The sequence below is a fragment of the Pleuronectes platessa genome, chromosome 21, assembly GCF_947347685.1.
Source record: "Pleuronectes platessa chromosome 21, fPlePla1.1, whole genome shotgun sequence".
NCBI classification, from domain to species: domain Eukaryota; kingdom Metazoa; phylum Chordata; class Actinopteri; order Pleuronectiformes; family Pleuronectidae; genus Pleuronectes; species Pleuronectes platessa.
Genome location: NC_070646.1, coordinates 10,682,290 through 10,700,499, shown reverse-complemented (window position 1 = coordinate 10,700,499; position 18,210 = coordinate 10,682,290). Strand labels below are relative to the sequence as shown.

Sequence of the window (18,210 nt, the reverse complement as noted above, 5' to 3'; positions counted from 1 at the left end):
CAAGCACTTTCAATTTGATGTCTGTATTTTCTATTCATTTTGTTAGGTTTAAGTTAATTAGAGACTCTAAATATATGAATGTGAGATTGAATGGTTGTATATTAATATCTATGAGTCAGATCATTGGCATAGATAATGGGTGGATGGATGGGTTAGGGTTAGGTATACTTGTTGAATATACCTAGTTGTAGAAAAATATTCACAAATTGAAAAATACAAAGTCCATGAATCTGCAGCAAATTGTTTAATATACAGTTTAAGTGCTGGACACAACATGTTCCAGCTGAATACAAAGATACATTGTGTTGTAAATCATATATAATGTTTGTAATAACGTGTTTGTGTTAAAAAAATGAGGTTAAAGATTTCCCCTCTTCAGCAGATGAATGTGAAAACATTCTTCTAAACTCTATATTCAGATCTGCACAGTCACCAGGAGACATTAAGACCATTAAAACAGGTTTGTTTTTTTCATTTACACTGATGAACATGACAAAGCAGTTTAGAGCAGAGAGACATCACAGTGCAATTCCTCCTTGAATTTAGAATTTAAACCGAAGGATAAAACGTGTTTCCACCATTTCTTGCAGCCGTTGCATGATATCATTTTAGCGGACAACTGAATTGTGGGAACGTGAACTTCACAGTAGATAGAAATCAATATTTGTTCATACATTCAAACATGGTTACATGTGTTACAACAGAAAGTATTACAAACCTGAAATCAGCCATTGAAATGTGATTGACTGAAAAGTGAAATACCATCGTAATAAACTGCTTCCAATAAACATTTAGTGAATATTTATGATCTATTGTTATTATTGATTCATAGACCAGTTACAAGCCATTATAACGTTTGGGTTGAAGAAATTGTGAAATTCCTTTTAGCTGGTGCTCATCCATTGTGTTTGGTAATACTACAATGAGTGCGCTGCTCATGATGCTTAACAAGTTAAAAATATATTAAGTTTAATTATTTTTTAACGCTGTTTTCCTGAAGTCGTCTGTCCGATCAGAGGTTCAGTCAAAAAGGCACTTTTCACAACCTGGTCATGCAAAAAAGTTGATTTTAATTATGGCTTATGACAGACCTTTAAAGTTTTTTCAAATACATTTCTAACTTTCAACGATATCAATTAGTTAAAACCCTTTATTATAAATGGTGCATTATTATAAAGTTGTACCAACACATCAAATATGGTCGATATTACATTGATAAATGTAAATAGACAAACGTAAGACCTTAGTAAAATCAGTGCACAAATGTTTAGTGTCATAGTTCAGTTTAACTCAAAGTCCCTCTATCACCTCATGAATCCACATGAGGAGTTTAGACACTTTCATTATATTTCCTAACTCCAGTCTTTCAAGCTGACAAACTGTGGCTGCTGCAGGAAAGTGAATAAGCATATTTCCTTAAAAGGAGTTTAAATAAAGGTGGTTTCCAGGTTTCAGAGACAGTCAATGTCATTTATAAATTCTGACTTCAATGTGCAAAACCACTAGACTGCTTCAGGGTTTTTGTTTCCCATCACACAGGACGTGATACAGGGATGTGCAATCAGTTCTCTTTAAAACAAAGATCAAGTCATTGTTACACAGTGTGCTCCGCTCTGTCCTTTGTCGTCTGTTATGACTAACTGACGCAAACGAGACACAAATATCTGGCACGCATCTGTCTTATCATCAGTCCTGTCTCTCGAGCATTTCCTCATGACGTCTCACATCATAAACCACCCCTCAGCTCTTTAAGAGTGAAATGCATTGAATTACAGGAATTAGAAAGATACTTAACAATAAATTAACAAAGAGAAAGACGACCGTACACCCCTGCAGCCCCAAGGCTCTCTCTCTCTGTCTCTCTCTCTCTCTCTCATACCATGAATGTCTTGCAGCTCACATGTTTGCCGCCCCTGTGCTTGTGGCCGATGCTGGAGACCTTTCGACTGCTCCTCTGCAAACCTCCCTTCAGCCTCAAACTGCCGGGCGCACTCTGTGACCCCGGCCTTCCTTTGGCCAGCTCCTCCTCCTCCTCCTCTTGCTTGCAGTTCTGGAGGTTCTGGCAGTCGCAGGAGCGATCTACGGGGAAGGGCTTCTTGCCCAGGCAAAACCACTTCATGGAGCCGTAGAGAAACTCGGCACAGCTGGCAACGGCTGATATCACCCCCACGGCGAAGTAAAAGCAGAGGAAGATGGTCTTCTCTGCAGGGCGGGAGGTGAAGCAGTCCACGGTGTAGGGGCAGGGAAAGCGGCTACAGGGGAACTGGGCCTCCACCTTGAAGCCGTACAGCTTCCACTGGCCCACCAGGAAGCCAACTTCTGCCACTAAGCGAAAGGCCACGTTGACGATGTAGAGCCTCCGAATGCGCCGGTCCTCTCTCTGCTGCTGGCTGCTGGATTGGCTGCGTCTTTCCCTCTTGTTGTGGTGGTGCATGGCGTACATGAGGAAGACCAGAGACGGCGTGGCGATGAGGACAATGTGGAACACCCAGAATCTGTACTGGGAGATGGGGAAGGCCATGTCGTAGCACACCTGCTTGCAGCCCGGCTGGAGGGTGTTGCAGGCAAACTCCTCCTGCTCGTCTTCGAACAAGTCACTGGCCACGGTTCCCAGGATCAGAATCCTGAACACGAGCATGAGCAGGAGCCAGAAACGGCCGAGCATCGGCGAGTGGGCCTGGAGGGTGTCGAAGAGTCCGCCGAGGTAGCCCCATTCCCCCATGATTGCAGCAGTGTCCCGGGTACAGATCCTTGGGAAGCAGGTGATTTATCAACCTGTCCTTCTCGGAGTGACAGCTGCCTCTGGATGAAAACAGAAACTAGTGACCTGTTATCCCAATTTCATGACTCAAAGTGAGACTGATCTGCAGGTCAAAGTTTGGTCCCCGGCTCCTGCGTCTGAATCAGTGATAGCGCCTCGGATTCCAAAGACCTGGAACCAAAAGTAAAACAGGATTATACAACCTGCAATAACAGCAATTCAAGGAATAAAACAGCAACACTGGCCTGTTCTCTACCCCTGAGTGTGGGTTTTAATTTGGAGTTGCGAGGGCTTAAGAGAGATGAATTCAGTCTCAGTCACTTACAAGCGGCAGCCTTTGGAAAAACACCGGCTGGTCGAGTCTGAAACTCGACTCAGATGCGATCAGACGACAGAACAGGTTCAGCAAAAGGTGTTTCAGAGACACCTGCAACCTAAACCTCTGATAAGCCTTAAAATCCTGTCTGGGGCTCTTCTCGTTTATCTCCTGCTACACAGGTATGACTTGAAAGAATGAAGTCACACCCAGTCCAGACGTTAAGCTCATGTCCAGCCTGACTTGTGTTGCTCTCACTCGCTCCGAATGGCCCGGCATCGAGGTTTTGCCCGGTGCTTATAATTGACAGGGCGGCGGCGGTTTAAGGAAATTCCTCCCCCACCGGAGTACCACACAAAAGTGATGTTTACCCAGAGAGAGGCTAAATCTTGATGAGCATTTTCAAAGCGCTTCCTAAATGGCAGGAAGGATCTGTTCTAAGCTGTACCACCGGTTGCCCTGCTCACAGGAGAACATGTGAAAACGACTGAAGCAAGCTCTGATTAACGTTTGCAATCACTGGCGTCACATGTCCGGCAGATTTTGAACTCAGTGGTTTTGAGTTTAGGATTTGTTCAGTCACAACTTCCCAGTGAATCAAAGACTACACAGACCAGCTTCATTAAATCCACTGCATTTACTGTAAACACTATTCTGTGTCATAATCACAACTGATTAACTTTAATTGTGGCTAAATATACCGATAACTTATCACTTCAACTGTCAATGATCAAACAGGTCTTGAGAATGAAAACAAACGCAATAAAGTCAGTCGCTGACTCTTAAAATGAAATGAAACTCACCCATTCATATTTCCAAGTGACCCGTTCCCCAGTGAATCTACCACATGTGACAGTTGCTCCACCCTTCCTTACACACTCATGAGAACCTGACTTGTACAGACACAGTCGGCGACACGGTTCATGAGACGTTAGCGGTCGAGCAAGATTTTCATGCAAATTGTAATTCCACGAGAACACAAATCAGTACAAACACGTTAGCTTTATTTTTTTCTATGTATAAAAACAAACAGCCATTGAAATATTTACAGGACAAAACATCATGGGATTGCAAACAGAGGAACTTTCAAGTAATACATTTTCAGGCTTAAAGCGTGACCAACACACAGAAACAGGTCAACAAACAACACAAACAAATATGTTTTAAAACTCGTTTTCTTTGCTGTGCAACAGACCAGAAACTTGAGCCTCTACAGGACGTATTCAGGCTCTGGGTGCGTAGCCACCATACCCCAAGTTATTAAAGTGAAGCCGTTTTAAACACATGGCACAACATACGTGTTAAAGTTACTAAAGAACTTAATCTTGAATAAAAAAAACGAGTTTAACTTGGAGGCAAAATTTAAAAGTCTTCATCTGAGTCGGAGTCGGAGTCCAGGACGTAGGCGACAGGTTTGCGGGCACGTGAGGGCTTCTCCTTCACTGCTGGGGCTTTGGTAGGTTCTGCTGCCTCCTGATCTGAAACCTGGAAGCTGTCGTCCTCTTCCCATTTCTTCGTTTTCTATACCAAAGAAAATATTCAGGCACAAACAAGGTGTTAAGAGACTGGAAAATCAGTCCTACATAAGCCTCTAAAGACTTCCATGGAAAAATCTGAAGTCAGAGTGAATGCTGACCTTGGTGCTTGCGGCCATTTTGGCCTTGAGGCGGGACATGAGGTTGTCGGAGCCGCTGTCGGAGTCGTCACTGACGACTTGTTTCCGCTTGAGAGCCACCTTCGCCTTTGTAGCTTTAACATCAGCTTCTGAATCACTGGAGTCAAACGAAGAGAAGGGCTTGGAGGCAGTTTTGGAGGAAGGTTTGGTCTTAGAGAGAGCCTCCAGGATCGACGGCTGCTTCGCATCTAAGAGAAAAGAACAAGAAAAACAAACCACACTCAAATATGGGAATTGGCTAACATGCATCACTCACCTGAAGTGTCTAATCTATACGAAGTCTAGAAATACATCACACATATTACAAATTTAACTTTTGTGAGTGTCGTAACTGTAACTACAATTTTATGCTAAAAATAAATATTTCCTCTATTAAAACTATACATTTGCTCTTTATCCTGTATGATACAAGCAGCACTAAGCTCCTCATACTTAGGTTACACACGTGTTTTATTATTTTTACTTTTCCCACTTTTTAACTTATTAACACATATTATTGTTTTACCAATCATTTGTAGTTTTCTACCTTCCGCAATCCATTGTAAATGTTTTCATATGTCCTTGTTCTTTATTCATGCTAAGGCTCTGCATGTAATTCTGTTTATCATACACGTGTTAATGTGTAATTTGTATGTTTATTCAACCTGCAGTTATAAAGTAGCCGGCATGGCTAAATCTGGCACATTTACATGTTGGACTGTTCAATGTGAATTGTTCCTTTTAATGAAATAAACAAATACCTGCAGCCTTCTTCTTGGGAGCAGCTGGTTTCTTGGCAGCTGCAGCTTTCTTGGCAGCTGCAGCTTTCTTGGGCGCAGCCTCTTTGGTTTTGCGTTGAACTGGAGCCTTGGACGCAGGCACCTGATCATCGGACTGAGCTGAACAGACCCACAAAGAGAAACCAGTTGAATATCAGGCTCAACATTTTATCAGACTCATCACACGGCTCTGCTGGGAAAACACTTACAGCTCGACTTGGTCTCAGCCTTTTTCACAGTTGATTTGGGCTTTGTCACTTTCTTCCTGCATAGAAATGAGGAAATATGAGGTAAATAAACAGAAAGACACTCAATGGGCAAGAAGCTCTATTGATCGAGGCTGTTGTCTCATACTCACGCAGGTTCTGGGACTTTGGGTGGTGGCGCTGGAGAGTCCATTTCACTGTCGACCACGATGCTGTTGTCTGGGGTGAAGCTGGATTCGTCATCACTGACAACCGCTTTTCTTTTTGGAGCATCCTTCTTCCCCCAGTCATCGAAGTCATCTTCACTGTCAGAGACGCTGTACTTTACTGCAGCTGAAGAGCAAAGAAACAGAAAGGGTTGATTTTATGGGGGGGGGGTTGTTATACAAGAGTCTACCTCATAATAGATCAGTCATCAAGTTAGAAGTAGATTGAGATAAGAGCGGAGGGACTCAGGAAATGAGTTCTATCTCTGTTGTAATTCAAAATACCAAAACGAGTCTGGAATGTCACATCTCATGGTCTTTGTAAGGGAAGCACTTCAAACAAACTGCTGAGTACGCAGGGTGTAGTAGCAAGCAGCCTTTTCATATGATGAGAAATATCTCAATACACTCGTCTTAACTCTTACTGACGAGGGGGATTGGGCTCAGACTCACCTTTAGTTCTACGCTCGACGCGTTCCCTGGCCACCACCTCCTCCTCTGTCTCCATGTCCCCGCTGGACAGATCTTGAGACTCGTCCCCTGACCACGGGTCCTTCTTGGGCTTCTTGGCAGCAGGCTTGAACTGAATGGTGGTCTGGTTGCCTAGCTTTGATGCGGCTGAAGAGAAATATGTTTATTTTTTTAGTTATATTTAATATAAACACAATCCAGCTTTTTTTAAACAGTACTTTGAGATGAAAGGGGAATATTTTACTGGCTTTCAAATTAAAATAAAAAAAATAACAGACCACAGGTTTTACATCAGAGCTGGGCAAACAGAAAGTCACATGGTCCGTGATGGCTACTGCATTAAAACATGGTAGCGTAACATTTTCTCTACCTTTAACTTTTGGCTGAGTTTTAGTTTTCTTGCCAAGTCGTGCGGCCAAGCTAGGCTCCTCCTCTGGCTCTGCGTTCTCTGCATCTTCGCCAAACTCCATCTTCACCACAACATCTTCACCCTGCAACCACAATAACAAAGTCAAGCAACATCTTACAATCGGGGATTGTGCAACAGCAAGATAGAGACAGGGTTTGGATGATTCAACTACCACCCCAATTCACAAATAAGGATCTTCAAGAGACACGAAATTTGAAGAGACCTACCTTGATCTTCTTGCCCCTCTTGCCTTCTGCTTTCCTGCTGGCCTCAGCTTTCATGATACTGGTGACCCGTGGGATGACTCGGCGGCCCTGGGGAGTGGGCAGAGTCTCCTGCTTCACCTTCACGACTTTGCCTTTTCCAGTCCCCTTTGTGGTTGGCATGGCGTTACCCTCCTTTTCTTTGGCCTCAACGCGCTGAGAATAAGGAAGAACAAGAGCAGAAGAAGATTAAGGTGGGGAAAGTGTCCAGTGACAACACGGAACGTAATCAGAATTCAAAGCTCAGATCAACGCTCAATATGTATATAATGATATGTCAGTTAGCCACATTATGAGAGAAGAAACCAAGAGAAAAATTAAGAGTCAATACCACTAGTTCCTCAGAGAAAGCAGCAAGGTCTTCCCTCCACAAGTCTGATGGTGACTTCTTCTTCAGGGTGTTCAGCTCTGTTATCTGTAGAAAAGCAATTGAGTGAAAAACGGGCAAAGTTTAGATGATAGATTCGAATGTTAAAGATTAGATTTTGACTATCAGTGAGCTTGTGGCAGAGCTGAACATCAGACCTTAGCATCCCTCTGTTTGCACAGCTCCTCTTTCTTCTCTTTGCTCAGGAACCACATGGGCATGCTGAGTAGGTAGTTGTAATCCGGCGCACTGGGGTCTTCCTTCTCTTCTTCTCCTCCTTCCTCCTCCCCCCCCTCCTCCTCCTCCAGGTGCTCCTCATTCTAAAAGCATGAAAACAAATAAATAATTGGTTTTGCACATGTGGGGGCTGAGCATTCAACATTCCTCACTGAAAACCAGTTGGAGCAAATTGACTCACCTTCTCTTGAGCCTGTTTCCAAGCCTTGACTGGGTCTGAGTCGTAGCCCATCTGCTGCAGCATGCGGATCAGTTCCTTCTTTGGCTTGTTCTCTAGAAGTAGGTAAACAGAGTTGATACACAAATAACAGGTCTCAGTAATAATGGCAACAATTATGCTCTAAATTGAGGCTTCCTAAGACAAACTTTTAGATCTCAAAAATTTACAAATACAAATATCTATTTTTCTTGTTTGCATGTCTTTGACTTAAATTGCCACATGGTGTACTCTAAACAATAACTTGCAACATGCCACTAACCAATGACCAGGAGGCCCTCAATTTTCTCCAGGATGAAGCGGGCCTGATTGGTGAGTCTGGAGCTCTCTGCCCCCAGCATGCCGACCAACCAGTCCTTTCTCAACAAATAGTACTTCATCCTCAACTCAAAGAAGTCCTTGAGAATATCCTGCACAGACTCGTACTTCTTCAGGCTGCCAACATGGTCAAACAGAACCTATATAAAAAAAATACGGGATGTTTTTAGAAGACTTTTTCACTCCTTTGGGAATATAAGCTGTGTGCATGTATGTGGCAGCCATTACCATAGAATTGCAGGTGAGGGGACTCTGCAGTTTGAAGACTTTATGGAGGCCGGCAGCTTCCGCCTCAATCAGCTTCTCTTCTGCCATCTTGACCAGAAAGCGCACAGTGGTGTCGGTGTGGTACTCCTTGTAGTCGGTGATCAGAGGAGGAACCTTCTCTGTGCCATTCAACATTGGCTCCAGAACGTTCTCCTTGTAGGTCTAAGGAACACAGAATGACATGAAATTACATATAAGTAATCAAAGCCCTAACTGCTGAATAAATATGTACATGATAGAACATACTTAAGAAAGATGAAGTTTAAAAAAAACTGACCTGGGTCCAAGTTTTGACAGGCAATTCAGATATCTCGATGGTGGTGGAATCAATGATGGCGACCTCGCCAGTGTTCATGTAATGGTTTTCCGCCAACTGCTCAATTGTGCCCTTGAAGCCTTTGTAGTTTGGAAGCTATGCAAAAAAAAAAGAATTCCCCTCATCATCTGTTTCAGAAAATTGTTTTAGAGAGCAACAGCAGCCACTTCCTGTCCTCACCATGGGCAGCGGCTCCTCGCCGTTGAGCATTCGGTGGATGTTGGCGACGATCTCTCTTATGTTGAAGTTCGGGATCCTGCTGGCCCAACCTGTGCCGATACCTTCGGCTCCATTCACCAGCACAGTGGGGATGATGGGTATGTACCACTCTGGCTCTACGCGCTGGTTGTCATCAAAGTTGTGCTTGAGCAGGTTGTCGTCCACAGCTGGGAAAACAAGGCGGGCCAGAGGGCTGGAGGGACATACAGTGAAAGGATTGTTATGTTAATCAGACTAAATAAACCATGAAATGAACTCCTGTACATTCTGAAACCAGGTAGGTTTCAAACCAGGAAGCCAAAGGATTTGGACTATTTTGTAGATGCGAGAAGGCGGCTGACCTGAGCATGGTGAAGATGTAACGAGGGCTGGCAGAGTCCTTGCCACCGTGCAACCTGGTTCCAAACTGACCCTGAGGCTGCAACAGGTTCAAGTTGTTGCTTCCTACAAAGTTCTGGGCCAAACCAACAATGGTCATCATCAGAGAGATCTGGAAATGAGAAGAGTTGTGAAGAAGTACATCGTTAGAGTTAATGAAACTAAATAAGTTTAAATAAGCAAAGACAGACGCAAAGACAAAAAACAAATACCTCCTTGTGAAAAAGAAGCGTGATAAACAAAGAAAACACAGACAAAAATGTCTAGTGAGTTTGTGGCGATAAGAGCCGACACCGGTGTCTGTGTGTTGACAAGAAAATTCCCACCTCTCGCCTGAATAATGCAGAGGATTTGTGGCTGTTTTGAAAGCGTCTGTGCTGAGAACCTCCCACTGTGTTGTGTATGTGTGAAAGGAGGACTGTGGGTAAACTCTGTTTCCAATTCTCCTGACTTTATCCGCAGGACATGTCTGAACAGCTAAAGGAAGCTAGTTAACAAAAGTCTTCTGTGGTGTAAACTGAGTCACAAGCTCATTAAAGGGTGAAGTTATCTCACCTCTCCATGGTGGTATGCCGACATCTCAGCAACTGAGCCAGCCAACTGGGCCACCTTGACTTCACGCTTGTCGTTTCTCTTGAAGCAAGAGAACAACACCTTCCTCTGGCCAGGCTTTAGACCTGACACACACACACACGTTAGACTCTCTCAGTATTTCTTATGAGTTACATTTCTTTATTTAAGGTGAACATGATCATTTCACGCACCATCCACCAGGCAGGGAAGTGACCTCTCGTTGTCAGAGTTGGAGAAATGTACCAGCTCCTTGTTGATAAATTGGTTATAGGAGAGGGACTTTGTGGTCTGACCGTACAGGTAGTCCTGAGAAGAGACAGCCAAACATAAGAGTAAATCTTCACTTATAACAGAACTAAAATCACATAGTGGTTGACAGTGAGTGGGACGTTACCTCGGGCAGGTTGTGCTCTCTGCGCTGGCGCCTGTTGTTCATGAAATTTGTCAGCCACTCTTTCCGCTCATCTATTTTCTTTTTGCTAAAGGCCTAAAAAAAGACACAAGAAGTGTAATTATTTACATTCCCAACACTAATTGTATCCTAGCAAGAAATTTGTGATGAATTAAATTGTATCATGTGGGTGTACATTACGTGATATCAAAAATGTTTGCCAAGATTGTTGTGATGCCCGAGACGCATATCACACTATGAAAATGAGGAAGAGATGTGTAACATCTTACAAGGGTGATGGCTTCATCGTCTTCAGGACCAGCATACTTGAATGGGATACGGTGTCTCTTCATATCACAGAAGTACTCCTTGGCTTCCTGCGATGTGCTGGTTCCCAAACCTGTGATGACAAATTCCACAAAGTGAGATCGCTTCTTGGATGAAGAATTATTAATACACAGACCTTTAACCATGACAATAGTCAGGTGTAGAGTGTTGCTTACTTGTCTATCTTACTACCACACAGGGGTTTGTAACAAACCTTTGTAGTATTTTATTCTCCAAGATTTGTGGTTGGCCTGACCATCCTTCCACTCCTTGAACTCAGGGATACTGTAGAAAGCCTGCTGACTTTTCTTGAAAGTCACCTACAGAGAGAGAAATAAAAGACCTCTTCAAACACTTTGTCTTCGTATTTTCTTATGTCAACATTTTAGACAGACCAAAACCAACAATAGAGTGTTGCAGGCTTTTGACACCAGATGGCAGTATTGTTGCAAATTCAAGCAGAATACATATAGAAAGACTATCGGGCTGAAAATCGACAATAATTCAGTTATCCGGTTACATCTCCACATTATTTTCCAACTTTGAATAATATAATAACAATAATAATATTTATGATAATAAAGTGATTAGAGCAGAACAAGTCATACAACCAAACTATTTATCCCTGTGATTTACTGGCCTCTACAACCAAGATTTAATATCAACCCATCCAGTGAATTTTGGTACCTTGATGATGGGGGTGATGAACTCTTCCAGGAAGTTATGGCGCAGCAAAGACGGCCAGTTATGGTGGATGAAGTTGATCAGCAAGCCCTTAATGTGGGAGCCATCTTGATCCTGTCACAAGAAGACAGTCCATTCATATAAATATATTTAATACAAGTAATAAACTTAACCTCTAAACATTGGTCATAAAAAAGGTTTTCAATAAATAGAACAAATATTGGTTAAGTAAATCAAACACATCGGTACGTGATGAAAGCACACCTGGTCTGTCATGATCATGATCTTGCCATAACGCAGAGTCTTGAGGGATTCTGGGTCGCTGTAGTTCTTCTTGTACTGAAGACCGATGATCTTAATGATGCTGTTTATCTCGGCGTTCTCCATAATCTGAGAGGGAAGAGTCAAAAAGAGTCACTTTCAGCTGTTGGGTAAACTTAAAGAATTAGATGATTAAAAATTACTATTCGGGAAAATAAGACATTTTTCTCCGTTACCTCAAAATATTCTACTCAAATTATCAATAAATGGGGTTTTCTTTGATTGAACCCATTATAATGGTGTTTCACGACACCATCTAAGAATCTGTATGGATCTGCAAAAACAGTATGCTGCCATCTAATAGCGGACACATTTCTGTCTGGGCCTCACCTGTTTGTGAGTGGCCTCCCGGACATTAAGCATTTTTCCCCTCAGTGGAAAGACGCCATAGCGGTCCCTGCCGATAACTCCAAGCCCAGACACAGCCAGTGTTTTGGCTGAGTCTCCCTCAGTAAGGATCAGAGTGCAGCCAATGGAGTTCTTCCCACCTGCCAGAAAACATGGTTATTACCGATCATTTGTCTTTTGAAATGGCCAAACTGTATTTAAAGAGGAAAGAATGGGTTTGGTAGACAATACCTGCTTCATTAGCATCATCTAGTTTTGGTACCCCTTTGATTTTGGTGTGCTTGACAGCTGAGCATTTCTTATTGAGCTGCGATAGAGCTTTGAACTTCACCCAGTTCATTATACTTTCCACAATCCCACAGGATGTGGCCTGTTGGGAACAGAAATGAAGGGTAATCAGGAATCTGAAGAAATACAACTTTGAGGTAAACAATAAAACATTGTTTTTTTTATAAGCACCTGTTTGATGAACTTGTCACTGAGACTACAGTTGGATCCAAAGCTCTTCTGCTGCAGTGTCATGTTTTCTTTGGTCTGAGAGTCAAAGGTGGGGTTCTCAATCAGGCAGTTGACAAACAGCCACATGTGGTTCTTCACCTGCAGAAGGAGTGAATAATACAGGGTCATATCTTTTGTAAAACTGAGTATTTTATCATCTCAATATAATAACAATAATCACTCAATTCCAGCTTCACTATACAATAAATATAATATATGATGACTGTACCTGAAAAGGCTTGACGGCCACCCCAGCTTTGTTCTTTTTCTTCACCACTTCAATAAGCTTCTTGACCACCTGGTCAGCCACATAGTCGACGTGCCTCCCTCCCTGAGGTCCAAAGGACAAACATTAGATCCCTTTTACAGAATAAATGTCATAAGTCTTGATCACAGTGACGCTAAGTGACTGGGAGAGAAGCCAAACTTGTACTTAGATGCCAGAGAACCCTGGTCTACTAGATCAGTCAGCCATAAAATGCTTCATAGCTGATTTAAGAATTGAATTTTATCAGGGCTGACGAAATACATCAAATCAGAATTGACAATCAGTATTCCAATAGATCACTTAAAAAAATTAAATGATGGTAAGGCATGAGGGTCGTAACCCGGACTCATGTATCAATCACTCCGCAACACACAAACACACAGTTAACGCATTAGAATGTAGCAATACCTTGGTCGTGGCAATACTGTTGACAAAGCTGACTTGCTGGAAACCTTTCTCGCTCATGGTGAGGCAGACCTCCCAGCGCTCATCCACAGCCTCGTGGATGATGACGAGGGGCTCACCAAGCTCATCCACCTTGTCCTTCACATACATGTCCACGTAGCTTCGGAAGCCCGTAACCTGGAGAACAATTAATATACAAACGTATGGGATCATCAGCAAAATCCAAAGAGCTAATCGAACCTTTGCATATAAACTTAAGATGTGGCTGAAAGCAAACCCAACTTGTTATCATTCAAATTTATCTCATGTAGTTTAGTTTACATGTATATTTTAGGCTTTGTATTCTTAGTGTGGCATTGGATAATTTTTTATTCTGGTTAAGTTGCTTATTTTTAGGGGATCTGGGGTTTTAATTATGGATTTGTTGTATAGTTGGTTTGGATGGTATCTAAAATGCACAGGAATTATCCATTGCCATTTGTAATTATATAAATAGAACATTAAGTTCAGATGGCCTTGTGAAAACTTGCTAGGTACAATGGATGAAGATTAGCTCATACAGCCAACTCTGGCTAATTGAAAGTATTTAGTGTGTTGATTAGTGAGCCCTGTCCCTCGCACATAAACAAACTCAATCGATGGGCAGTTAGAAATGGTAGAGAGAGGGATTTTGTTATTGCCGTTTGTATCATTTAAAATACATCGGACATCGAAGCTGTGTAACAATTGAAAATGTTTAAAAAAAAAGATTTCATAAATGCCCCAAATAATATATAGTAGTCTGAATACTTTCTAAAAAACTGAAACAGTCAAATAACTTACTGGCAGCTTCTTGCCATTGAAGAACACACGGACACCCTTAGCGGCTCCAGCAATGTCGTAGGCCCTCCTGGTCATCAGTGCAACCGTATCTTTGTCCAAGCTGCTCATCTTGAACTTGGGTAGATCTGGCTTGAAGGTGATGCATGTGTATTCCTCTCCTTCAAAGGCTGTGATCTTAGCATCTACTGTCCTGCCCATGTTGTCGTACCAAGTCTGTAGAATAAACGGACATACATTTAAAATGAAATTTTTCACTTTTAAATGAAGCTGAAAAGAAAAGGGGTAAACATAATTTCGTCTCCTCCTCACCTGCTTGAAATATTTCTTTGACTGTTTACAGGAAGTCTCCACAGTGAACTTTGTGCTGAAGATATTGCAAAGCTTTGCACCATATCCATTACGTCCACCTAAAAAACAAGTGTTGTTGAAGAGATGAGGATTAGGATGCTGGTTTGGAAAAGGTTCTTCTGATAAAACACCAAACCTGGCAGTGGGAAGTTTATTATAAGCTCTATATGTGACTCTAAATACTGTTTACTACCGGATGCTCAGTTTAGCCCTCCATTATGACAAAAACTAATTTTGGATCTGCACTTTAATGGAGCCCATATAATTCTAATTAACTGTGTCTACAGCTATTAACAATTCAAATGTGCAAGGGAACCACGTCAAAATCTTAAATAGTATTTTCAAAGTAAACACATTTATGTCTGTTAGACTCCACCACGTTGATCCGCACTGTCCCATGGTAAACAGAATTTTGATAGAGTGCAGTTTACCTCATATGTACTTTCAGGCACTGGCATTTACCATCACTTGTCGATAAAGATGCATTTCACAATGTTCATAAATTAGCTAGACTGGCTTTTTGTTAAATGTATTCAAATTGACTAGAAACAGACAAATGAAACAATGTAGCTAGAATTAACAATACTTCGGTCTGGCACAGCAGAGAAATAATAAAGGTGAAGTGGACTAACAGATTAGACCCAACCATTGTGAATTTAAGGACCTTCGGCCACCTCATAAAACATACAAGGAGAATTTGTTGTAATTTTAACTTACTAATAAATGTTTCAGATATTATTGTTTATTGTAAATGTAATGTAGTTGTCTAGCATTGTTATCACAGGCCAAGACCTGAGAAAGGTCAATGGTGAGATAAATGCTATCATGACCAATAGGCAAGATGAACAAAAACTACTTAAATAAAACCCAGGTTCTTCAAACATTGTATTTTCTTCAACGTTCATCAATGGATATGTCGCATGGGCACTGTCATCAAACAAAATGGTTGTTTCACAACTAGTCTCACCAGTGACTTTCTTCTCGTCGTCATCATAGTTACTGGAGGTGAGGAGCTGTCCGAAGATGAGAGCAGGCACAAAGACCTTCTCCACCTTGTGCTGCACCACAGGAATACCCTTCCCATTATTCCACACACTGATGGTGTTGTTTTCACTAAGAGGGAAAAAATACAATCATATTTCATTATATTCTTCTAGGAATACAAAGAGCTTTTTTTTGACAACTTGTCGAAGAGACACTGGGGTAAGAATATTAAATATTCTGGGTGTACCGTCTCATATTACTCACACGTCAATATTGACTTTGATGCTGGACATGCTCTTGTCCCGCTGCTTATTGTCAGCTGCATTAACTGTAGGAAGAATATAAAAACAAATAGATTAATTATCGTAGGTCCAAAGTGGGATGGCAAAAATTTTCTCTTTTTTTAGAATGTGCATCATCTAAAAGTATGAGAGCTGTTCACTCACCAAGGATCTCGTCAAAAATCTTGTAAAGACCAGGAACAAACACGACATCACGGCAGTTCATTCCAACACCCTCATCATACACCCACATTTGCTAAAAAAGAAGAAGGATAAAGATGCATCAATTTCATAAAATATTAACCTTTGTGGCTTTAATCTTGTTATTGATATCATGCAACTTTGCAGCAAGTGCGTAAGTTACATTAGCTTAAGTGAGATATACTGGAGGTCTTAAAATCAATAGAAGATAGCTAGAGAAGCTATTCCCTTTAAGAAGACACAGGTGTGGTTGCTGTGCGACTTCTTACTTGGGTCACAGGCTCCACTGAGCCTATGTAGGAGTCCGGCCGGAGCAGGATGTGCTCCAGCTGCGTCTTCTTCTGATAGATCCTCTCCACCGACATCCTCTTGGGATCTTTCTTTGTCTTTTCCAATGGCTTGTTGTCAGCAAAGGTTTGCTGCAAGCGACAGAGTGAAATGCAATGTGAATTTCCTGATGTTTTATTCTGTCTGTGTTACAAACCAACATCTGCCGTGTTAGATAATGCTCAAACAGTCTCCTATCGATTATTTGAATTTTAAATGTTAATGTTGACATGGCGAAAACTCAGGCCATTAGGTAAACACTAATAATAATCTACACACAGTCTGCTGGGATCCGATTCATCGAGTGGCTCACTGCCACATCAGAAGGGGAAATAGAATTATGTTTGTATTTCGCTTGTTATAACTGTACATTACAATAGCACGCACCATTTGCACCAGTTTGTAAATACCGCTGAGCAAAGACGTTGTTGACACGCAGTATAAATCCAAGTACATTAATACAAACCTGTGGCGTTAGCTAAATAGCTGCTTAATGTAAATATTTAGCTTTGACCATGTGTCGGGGAGGAGACGGACTCTTCTTTCCTCAATGCACACATGGAGGAATGTAGTTTTCTTGACCGGTGCAATTTGAATGAACTACATTTGCTTCTTTTTAAACAGCGACAATAGTAATTGCGTGCATGCGTTCAGCTAGTGTACGACTTCAGCTGGCTAACTTTGTCCGTTAGCATCGAGTTCATCGTTCGGCGAGCACTAGAACTAGCTGTAAGCTAGCTTCACCGTGCGAGAGCAGCAAATACAAACATGCGCAAGCAGCAAATACAAACATTACCTTCAGTGGGTCCGCCATTCTTCCTGTTTTTACCGACAAACGCTTATTAAAATACTTGTTTCACCGACTCGGTGCTAACTCCGAACCACAGCAGCTTGCAGGTCGATGGAGAATCAAGAAACCAGTTTGAAAATTCAAAACTTTGAGGGAAACCTCTCGCGCCAAGTGTACGGACCAATCCGGCAAAGGGCCGTCTGATGATTCTCTCCAATGAGGAACGTATATCCGTCTTCCTTCCGCCGTAAAAACAACCAATCACCGACGGCAGATAAGGTATGAGCCCGCCCTTGTTGTGACTCGCGGCCATTCAGCTTCCAAGGAAATATATCCAGAGGAAAGGTCATTAAAACTGTCCATTCTGGCCTGATTTGTCATAACTGACCAATGCGGATACAAGCTTTTGGTGTTAATCGATTTCTTTATTGTTATTTTTCACGGCTAATGGAGGTCAAGCTCAGACACGTTTATGAAACTACATAAAAGGTGTATGTGTGTGTTAGAGGGGAGGATATTGATTTGAATGCCATTATGCCTGAAAGTCTGTCCTATAACTTCAACCACACTGCTGTACCCATCATATTTAAGCTCTGCATAGGCACGATATATACTGAACAAACAGCTTAGTAATAAATTAATAGAAAGTTCCTCCCTAGAAATGTTGAATGTGTGCAGCATACTTCCTCTCGGGTCCAGAGACTGGGTCCGTTTGAGAGAGAGAGAGACACAGACTGGCTGGGGTCCAGCTTGAAAAAGGGGAAATCAATACTTTCAACTTTGCAACTGTCGGAGACATCAGAGATTCCTATGATCTATGACCACTGACACTGTCACTGGTTTCAGGGATGAAGGCTCCTATTGAAGGTTCCGCTGTTTTTCGCAATTTACAAAATTAGATAAAAGTCAGATCACATCATTCCCGACTGAGAATTTTGAGATGAACGAATAATAATAATGGAGAAGCGGTGGACTAGTGGCAGAAACTTGGACTATGGGCAGAAAAGGTTTCTGGTTCGTCTCTGGTTCGACTCCACGGAGAAAAAACAAAAAGACGAACCTGGATTGATCTGTCCAAAAATCCAAGAGGATTCTCCCTACCCTGTCTAGTGCCCCTGAGCAAGGCACCTTACTCCCCCAACATCTGCTCCCCGGGCGCCGTACATGGTCGCTCACTGCTCTGTGTGTCCTGCACCAGATGGGTCAAAAGCAGAGTTAAACATGAGTGTGCCTGTGCATGTCTGTGCATGTGTTTGGG

At 42.1% G+C, this 18,210-nt stretch overlaps 2 protein-coding genes across 3 annotated transcripts; both read right to left on the bottom strand.

Moving 5' to 3' along the window:
• Positions 1–225: 225 nt before the first annotated feature.
• Positions 226–3,985, bottom strand: LOC128426744 (gap junction delta-3 protein). Of its 2 annotated transcripts, none has more exons than XM_053413777.1 (2): positions 3,881–3,985; positions 226–2,932 (listed from the first exon to the last, which is right to left on the bottom strand). In XM_053413777.1, the coding sequence occupies exon 2, from the start codon at positions 2,720–2,722 to the stop codon at positions 1,874–1,876; it is 849 nt and encodes a 282-aa protein (XP_053269752.1). In that variant the 5' UTR covers positions 2,723–2,932; positions 3,881–3,985; the 3' UTR covers positions 226–1,873. The 2 variants fall into 2 exon arrangements, with proteins under 2 accessions (XP_053269752.1, XP_053269751.1); XM_053413776.1 differs by lacking the exon at positions 3,881–3,985 and adding an exon at positions 3,087–3,870.
• A 75-nt stretch (positions 3,986–4,060) lies between these two features.
• On the bottom strand, positions 4,061–17,155 carry top2a (DNA topoisomerase II alpha). The gene is made up of 35 exons (XM_053413775.1): positions 16,959–17,155; positions 16,105–16,254; positions 15,800–15,890; positions 15,618–15,681; positions 15,337–15,482; positions 14,331–14,428; positions 14,022–14,234; positions 13,203–13,376; positions 12,756–12,857; positions 12,488–12,625; positions 12,260–12,398; positions 12,011–12,168; positions 11,624–11,749; positions 11,363–11,473; positions 10,890–10,995; positions 10,639–10,748; positions 10,352–10,444; positions 10,149–10,263; positions 9,940–10,061; positions 9,348–9,496; positions 8,968–9,199; positions 8,749–8,883; positions 8,433–8,633; positions 8,149–8,344; positions 7,851–7,942; positions 7,591–7,752; positions 7,397–7,480; positions 7,030–7,221; positions 6,764–6,884; positions 6,376–6,540; positions 5,869–6,049; positions 5,720–5,775; positions 5,493–5,630; positions 4,714–4,940; positions 4,061–4,598 (listed from the first exon to the last, which is right to left on the bottom strand). The coding sequence occupies exons 1-35, from the start codon at positions 16,974–16,976 to the stop codon at positions 4,440–4,442; spliced, it is 4,764 nt and encodes a 1,587-aa protein (XP_053269750.1). The 5' UTR covers positions 16,977–17,155; the 3' UTR covers positions 4,061–4,439.
• Positions 17,156–18,210: the final 1,055 nt, after the last annotated feature.